The sequence below is a fragment of the Vigna umbellata genome, chromosome 2 (assembly GCF_029865625.1).
Source record: "Vigna umbellata cultivar VRB3 chromosome 2, Vumbellata_1.0, whole genome shotgun sequence".
In the NCBI taxonomy this organism is placed as follows: Eukaryota; Viridiplantae; Streptophyta; class Magnoliopsida; order Fabales; family Fabaceae; genus Vigna; species Vigna umbellata.
The window spans coordinates 384,563-393,179 of record NC_142166.1 but is presented as its reverse complement, the minus strand read 5'-3'; the positions used below and the strand labels follow the sequence as shown (position 1 = coordinate 393,179).

General features: G+C 33.3%; 1 protein-coding gene across 1 annotated transcript; it reads right to left on the bottom strand.

The window, feature by feature from the left end:
* Window positions 1-5,440: 5,440 nt before the first annotated feature.
* Window positions 5,441-7,788, bottom strand: LOC148203096 (protein FAF-like, chloroplastic). The gene is made up of 2 exons (XM_088106194.1): window positions 7,720-7,788; window positions 5,441-7,337 (listed from the first exon to the last, which is right to left on the bottom strand). Exon 2 carries the CDS (start codon window positions 7,305-7,307, stop codon window positions 5,748-5,750), a length of 1,560 nt encoding a protein of 519 aa, XP_087962320.1. The 5' UTR covers window positions 7,308-7,337; window positions 7,720-7,788; the 3' UTR covers window positions 5,441-5,747.
* Between the last annotated feature and the right edge of the window lie 829 nt (window positions 7,789-8,617).

The window sequence follows — 8,617 nt, the reverse complement described above, 5'->3', positions numbered from 1 at the left end:
TAGTACAACAAGAACTGATATTTGTCACATGTTCAAAGAAGAAGTATGAGAAAAAGAAGTACAAAAAGAAGATGAAGAAGTGATATTTGCCATATGTTAAAAAAGTAAAAAAAAATAATATAAAAAAAAAGTACAAGGAAAAAGAAGAAGAAATAAGTGGTACAAGAATAATAATAAGAAGAAATAATACTACACTTAACAAGAAATAAACTTAACAAAATATGATATTTGACACATTCAAAGCATCTAAACTTAAATTAAAAAAATAGACTGAATACCTATTTTGGTCAATTGATTCATAACGTTTATTTAAAGTGGTCTTAAAAAAAGTTCAAAATTATTCCATATTGTGTAAAAATGGTTCAAGTTAGTTCTTTTTACTGGTGGTGTTAAAAACTCTATCGATATAGCTGCCCTCTAACCAAAACTGAATGAACTATCCACTTTCTTCATTGTGTTTCAGATCTTGCAAATTTTAGGGATTTTAGATTACGGTTTTGAATAAGGGTTGATTTCGCATTTTGATGTTCTTTTCTTTATTTGCGAATTGAGTTTCCTTTTCTTGGGTTGATCTCGCGTTTTGGATTTTGATGTTCATTATCTTGCAATTTGGGATTTTTGGTTCTTGCTTTCTCAATTTTTAAATTTGGGATTTGCAGGTTGGTAATTGGATGTTTGGGATTCCTATGCGTTCTTGAATTTTCTGTGTTGGTTTGGTATTGCAATTTTTTTGTATTGATTTGGGATTCCTATGTGTTCTTGATTAAAAAAATAAATAAAATCACTTTGAACAAATACGAGAGACCAAAATAGATATTAAATCTAAAAATATATTAAAAACTTCCCATATCTTTACCTCAAAGGAAATTTGTTAAATGGCAACAACCTAACTCAACCATATGTAAAAAAAATTAAATCACATCTAATAGGTGCCTAGAGTCCAAAATAAAAAAAGAGTAAATGTAATAAAATGATGCCACACTTATCATACTTTTGCTGAGTAAGAAAAAAACATTTATGCAACATAATAAATAAGCTTCTCTCTTCTTAACACACAATCTCCCTAATTTCATTTTTTTCTAATTCACCTTTCTCTCATTTCCTCATACTTTCACGAATGTGAAAAAATCTTCAATCTCTCTCTTCTCTTTTCTCATTTCTCCTAAGGCTTGATACTGACAAGTGTGCTTACAGAAAAAAAATGAAACATTTTTTTTGCACATCTATAAAAAAAACATTGGATTCTAATGTTTTTAATTTTTTTCCTCTGTCCTTTCATGCTTTTTAGTTTTCCATTACAGGTTTAATCCAAATTTAGGGTTTATTGTTTTCACTAATTTTGGCTCTGTTGCATAGATTTAGGGTTCAAGTTCAATTCATGTTTCGAATTTTGAATTTTGGGCTATTATAGCAGGTTTTTATGTGTATATATACATTTCTACACCTATCTTTTTTTTTATTCTTTTTTATGCTGTTAAAACTTTTTATAGCTGGATTTACTCTTCGTCTCTTTGATTTTCTATTTTTTTCTCACTTATTTTTCCTTTTAAAATTTTTCATTTTCTTGATCTAAATTATATTTTAGTGTTTTTGCTTGTATGGAAGGCGTCCAATGAGTATGTTCTCACTTATGTTGTTTGTTTTCGAAATATCCTTGAAAGATATGGTGGGAGGGTGAAGGGGATTAATATTGGTACATTAAAAGGGAAAATGTGGGTTAAGGTTGTTTAAAGAGTAAGGCGAGTGGGTAAAAGTTACATATACTGTTACGACTATGTTAAGGTTCGTTTTGTGGGTAAATTTTTGGCACAGGCGTGGGTTAGAGTTCTTTAAAGAGAAAGACAAGTGGGTAAGGGTTATGGATGGTGGCCATGAAGAAATGCGAAGTCGTGAAAATATTGTGGCAATTGTGTTAGGGTTCTTTTGTGGGTGATTGTTTGACGCAAGGAGAACATGTGTTAGGGTTCTTTAAAGGGAAATACGAATCGGTAAGGGTTACAAATAATGGTTGTGAAGAGGCGCAAAGTCGTGAAAATGCTGCAACAACGTAGGGTCGTTTCATGGGTGATTGTTGCGCGCTATGGTGGTTGCCGTGGGAAAAAGTACAATAAATCGAATTATTGTGATGACTTGAATAAGATTCCTGTCGTGGATGATTTGTTGGCAACTGTGTGAGTCATTGTGAAAATTATTGGTTGATGGTTCGTCCCTTATAGTTGTTGTAGTGGGTGCTCTAAGGGCAGAGTAAATCTCCATTTGTTTATTCCTTTCATAATTATTTTTTAAAATATGAAAAAGGCGTCGTTTTGAAAAGAAATTATTTGATGATGTTTGTGTATTTTGTAGTATAAGATTATTTGGTTTGTTGATCTAATAGTTAATTTTTTTTAACAAAAGGAAAAAACTATGTGGGACTTGACAACAACTTGGGTGGAGTATTCAAGGTTTCTGTACAGTGGAAAAAAACTTGTTGTCCTGTTCGTTTTACTCATCCATAGTATTATTTTTCAATAATATTGGTAGTTATGTTTGGAATACATTATTTGAAATGAGACATTGGTGGCAATAGTAATATATATTGGAATTTAGTGGCACTATGAATTTTCTTTTATGGTGATGCAGTAAAAGTAGAGACTTGCTTGCAGTGGAAATTATGGAGAAAAAAGTTTAAATGGAAATTATGGAGAAAAAAAGTTTGAAGGGAAACTATAATGTTTTTATTTCATTAAATATTATTTGTTAAAGTTGTGTTTGACATGTTGAATTGTTTACTCTCATATGTAGGTCTATCTACGACAATCGTGCAAAATAAAGTATTTGGCAGGTGTGAATAGATTATTAACGGATTGGAAAAAGTCATTTACACAGTGAACTCCTTTTTCATGACTATTGTCCATTGTTGTGAAGGTGAAATATAGTAGAACATTACTTGAAGAATTGTGTAGTAAGTGATTAAAGATGAGGGGAGGATTTCAAGTTAGATGTGTGTTTATTCCATTTATGTTTGCTTAGGTTTGGGGGTTAGGGTTGATGGATAAAGGTTTAAGTTGTTTAAACAAGAAGTTGATTGTCATAGTAGGAGATTGTTTGATAGAACTGAAGTGGTCGACCTCCAAAGCATACAAGCTAAGTTCTAAAACCTCTAATACGAGGTCTAAAACAACTCGGTCCAAACAACATAGCTCAATCAGAAACAACCCAACTTGACACAATCACTAACATAGCCCGACCAAGACCTACTCAGCCCGACAAAAAACAAACCCAACCTGGTACAAAACTACACAACACGATAACTGACCAAAAACTAACATGATAACATACTAAAATAGCATAACATACCAAAAAAACACGACAACATACCAAATTAGCATAGATCAATCTTGGACAACTCATTTGAAGCTTGAAGCAACACATCAAAAACTTACAGTACATATTCAAAATCGAACAACACAAATTAAGCCTTATTGACTACTTGAAAACACTATGACCTACATGGGAGTTGGAAAAATGAGGAAACAAACATGTGGTTGGCTAAGATCTAGTGTGGAAAATAGATTAGTGCAAGGCCTTTGGAAAAGTAGTAAAGGGTAATGCTAACAAATGGGCTAGCACAACATAAGACAATTAAGGTGGTTGGGCTGGTGAGAGGCAGGGGTGAAAAGATGTATAATATATAACAAATGCTTGAGAGTTATCTACTATATTTGCAAGCATTAAATTGCAAGGAATATAAATCTAACCTACTGAGATAAGAATAATACATTGGGCAGAGTATTAGTATAATATAGTGGTTTGGAATAAAACCTATAACATGGTGTCATTTTGACTCTTTATTGTTGCACTGACTTAGACCAAAAACTAGAATCTAGGTGTTTTTTTATCAAACAAATAGTTTGATTATATTTGTTGTTTTGGAAGGGTTTGATAGCTATAAAGACACATGGGTAACTTGTTGTGTTTAATTGTAAAAAGGTTCTGGACACACCTATCATCTATGCAACCATTCTCACTCTATCGTTAACGATTTAAAAGTTGTCATTGATTAAGACTAAATTGGATATTTTTAAAAATTAGATAACTTAATTAAACCAAAAAGAAATTAGGAACGTAATTAAAATTTTCAAACAAATAAGAGGACTGAAAAGAGATTTTAGCTAAAGCCAAATTATTTAACTTATTGATGTAATGATTTCTTTCATAAAAACATGTAAATTTTTAAAGTGTATATGCTTAAAAAATGTAAGCATCGATGTCATCTCTTTTTAAAACTTGAAGAAGTTACTCATTTATACAATAAATCATGACAAACTAAACTAAAATCACTTTCTAATAAAAACTTGTAAAAGCTATTCTTCCAAAACATAAACGATTTCATAAACCTAATATAAACAAAAGTTTCCATTCTTAAAACGATAAGTCATTCCCATATTCACTTAAATTTTTTCTAAAAATACCAACACATATAACTAAATTAGAACAACCCATAAATGATGTCATTTCTTCGTAAATAAAACTTATCTTACCCTATCTATTTTAAATTATCAATTTCAATGTAATGAATATGACAATTTTTTAAAGACGTGGATGTATAATATGACAAGTAGATGTATAATAATACAAGTAAACAAAGGAAAGGTTTTCTTTCTTGTAGCCCAAGAGAATAAAGAGATAACCTTAGGAAATTTAGGTTACTACAGAAAAACAAAATGAGTAGCATGCAATCCATGGTTTACCATTAGCAACATATTGGAAGTAAAATCACACTTGATGTTAATTTTTTATTCCTAAGTTTGTGCATTTCTGTTTTCTATTGGTAAGTCGTCATCTCCACCAACAGAAAATTGACAGCTAAAATATATATGTATCAGATGAAGTTGATGATGCTGTCATCTTCCTTTCCATAGTTGTCTCACATGTTTAATAATATTATTCAAAAATGCAGTGCTGATGTAGCATGACACATATAGCTACATTTTCCTTTTATAGTGCTAGGCTCTTTTCACAACTTTATTTCTCTCAAAACCAAGGAACGCAAAACCAAAAGCATGAATCGGTGGATGCACGTACAACCATTAACTGCAGTATAGATTAGTCTCTATTAACAAAATCATAGATATAACTAAGGTTTTTCCTATGTTTCCTTGTTCTTCAAATTTACCTCTCACGAAATTGTAATTATGGACATTTCTAAAAAAAGTTTAGTACAATAAAGAAAAATATGATTTTAATTTAGTTGGTTACGTACATATAGCTGTCACTTTGTTAGTTTAACAGCTCGGAAGGGAAAGGCATATCAGGGAATGATCATGGTGTTCCCAAAAAATAAGACCAATTAGGCAGGACAGGACTGATTCTGAAACCCCATTGGTTAGGATTAGAAAAGTAAGAAAGCTGAAAAGCTAAGAAGTGATGATAATCTTAGAGCAAGACAAGACAATCGTCCAAGTCAAAGATGAGCTAAGATTACGTTGTGTACGTATTAAACCATTAGCCAATAGCAAATACAGACAGATAAATAGTATTATATATGACAACACTGTTCAAGTCATCTCTCTCGTCTTACAACACAAATAAAGTATTTTCTCCTCTCTCTCTCTCTCACTGTCCTTTTCTTCCGCTCCCTTTTCCTTTATTTGATTGCACTAAACAACTCCCTCAAAGACTGGAACCAGGTAGAGATAAAAGGATGATGAAGCAATAATTAGCGTTTTGAGCAATGGATTTTGGATTAGTTGTTTGTCACTGACTCAAGAGGTGGCAATGCAATAGGGTTCCCAGAACAGAAACGACCTTCTAGAATCCTTGCAACTCTTCAGATTGTGAACCAAGTAATCACCATTCTTCCCTCTTAGAACCAACACCTGTTGTTGCTCCCTTGGGACCATCTTGTTCATGTCCCTGGAGACAACAACCTTGCTCTTCATGTTCTCTTGATGGTTCTGATGATGTTTTTTGTTTTGGTCAAGTGGGTTAAGTTTAACACTCGTACCTTTTGATGGAGCAGAGTTGGACCTCCAATAGTACTCATAAGCATTGAAATTGAAAGAAGCTGCAGCTGCAGCCACCGCTGGTGCTGATGGAATCAACCTTGCCACCCTTGGCCTCGGGGGCAGCGATTGTGCCACATTAGCATCATTAAAACTGGTCATCTCATTGAACTTCTCCGTCCACTTTGGACTCCTGTTCAATACCCCGATTGTCTTTTTCTTATTATTCGTCATCAAAGCCAACCCTTGAACATTACTTGTCACCCCACTAGACAATAAGTGTCCTTTCGTCCCAAAAGCGTATTCTTCTTCCGCGTCTGCCTCATCTTCCTCAAACTCCAACCCTCCTGAGTATTCTTGCTCCACACAATCATCATTCTCTTCTTCTTCCTCCTCCTCCTCATCCTCTTCTTGGTGGTTGGAGAAAGAGAGGACGAGGCGACCACCTTGGCGCTGAATGCTGAAATTGTTGTGAGAAGGGACCGAAACAGCTTCTAGAACCAACCTTCCGTTGTCACGGCGTGAACGCATGTGAAGTGAAGGACCGGCTTGTTGATGAGAGAGTGAAGGGAGTGGCGGAGGGAAAGCACGTGTTGGTGACGAAGCCTTCTTTGTAGCCACCACTACTGATGCATAATTGCTCAACTCTTCTTCTTCTTGGTGTGTTGGTTCTGCAACTTTCTCTTGTTCCTCTGCATCCCCTGTCTCAGTAGAAGAATAAGAAGAGGACAACAACCCATCAGAGCCAGTCTCGGATCCGAGACTCTCTGTGCAGATTTGGAGGCTCTTCTCACTCAAACAACTCTTGGTCCTTTTCACAAGAGGATGAACATAAAGTGACGCAGGAAGAGATTTCGAGATTTCATCTTTTCCTTTCAGGGATATGATTGAGCTCCACGTATCAAATGACCCTGATTTCTCTTGCTCCTCCTTCTTGTTCCGTTGGATGGAACTCCAAATCTCGAGCCTCTCTCTTTCAGCTTCATCGTCAAGCTCCTTGTCATTGCTCTCTTCATCTTCCGAGTCGTCAATGGTTTTGGCATGCACGAATTCTTCGGAAAGAGCAATGGTTTGAGAGAGGAAGTTCTCTGAGGACATGTCTGCCGAGAGAGCTCTTGGCATAGAAGAAGCAGGAGAAATTGTGTTTGTGTTTGAGTCGAAAATGGTGATGATGCCTTGATTCTGCATCATGGTCTCTTCTTCTCTCTTCACAGAGGAAGAAGAAGAAGAAGAAGAAGAAGAAGAAGAAAGGAATAGACTTTGGCCTTGAAGCTTGTTGTTGACGTTGTTGTTGGTGATGGCAACAGAAGATGCTGACATGTCCAATAAAAGTGCTTCTTACTTAGCTAGCTGCACAGAAAGGTCACAAGAATTTAGAACAAGACGCCAAATAACAATTAACAACATCATAAACACTCCCTAGAAGTGTACATGATAAAAACTATAAAGTAGTGAGGAGTGTTTAAAAACAAGTTTTCAAGTTTCAAAGTGGAGTCAGATAGGTAACATGCATGAGGTTTTGGAAAACGCACAATATTAATGAAGGGCAGGGAAAATACATGCAGAAAACTTAGATACATTTATGTAAGTGATTTTAGTGTTATTTTTTGTTTTCAGAAATGAAGTTTTATCTTAATTCTGACAAGAAAAGAGAAGAAAAAATGAGTTAAAAAAATTGTATGGAGATTTTGTAAAAGAGTGAAGTGAAAGGAATTGAATTAAGAAAATATACCTTGAAAGAAGATTGAAGGCAAGAACGTGAAAGAGAGGGTGAGTGTTGGTTTGGTTTGTGGTTGATGATGGGAATGGTGGAAGGGGAGAATGAGGGTATTTAAAGGGCCAAAAGCTCTAGGAACCGTGTTCAGTGGGCCCTACTTACGCACCAGGAAAACACTCCTTTATCAATTTCTATTTTATTTTTCTTTCTCTTTTCCCATTTTATTATGGACACAGGTTTCTGAGGGATTCTGTAAAATGTTGATGTGCCTATTTATTATAGATAATTTCAAGATATAAATTCATGCGTGTTGTCAAAATTTATCAATACTCTGCACTTGATAATAGGAAAAAGACGTGAAACTCATAATTTCATCCATTTGTTTTCAATAAAAATATTTAATTAGTAATTTACTTTTTATATTTAAATTTATATTAATTTTTATATTTCTTTTTATTTCATTAAATTTTAATAATTTTCATCTATTCAATTTGATTTATTAATTAATTAAACATTAACATGTCATTTTGAAGATGTCGCGTCCAAATCTTGAAGATGTTACATATCAAACTCTTTAGAGAATATCACGTATTAAACAAAAACATTATCAAAATAAATGAGAATTTACATTTTGACACACGACAGATTTCAAATAATATTAGCATGTAAGAAGTTAAATTAACTCTATTTAAAATATATTAAAACTTAATTAAATAAAAAATTATAAAAACTAAAATATATATAAGAAATAAATTGTTAAATTAAATAAATATAATTTGATTCGATTTAATTTTAAAAAAGTAAAAAAAATTATAATCTAAATAGATCAACTACACATGAATAAGTTAACTCAATTAAGTAAATTTTTTCTCCAATTTCATTTTATGTATTTAGTTCAGTGTAATTAAAATAT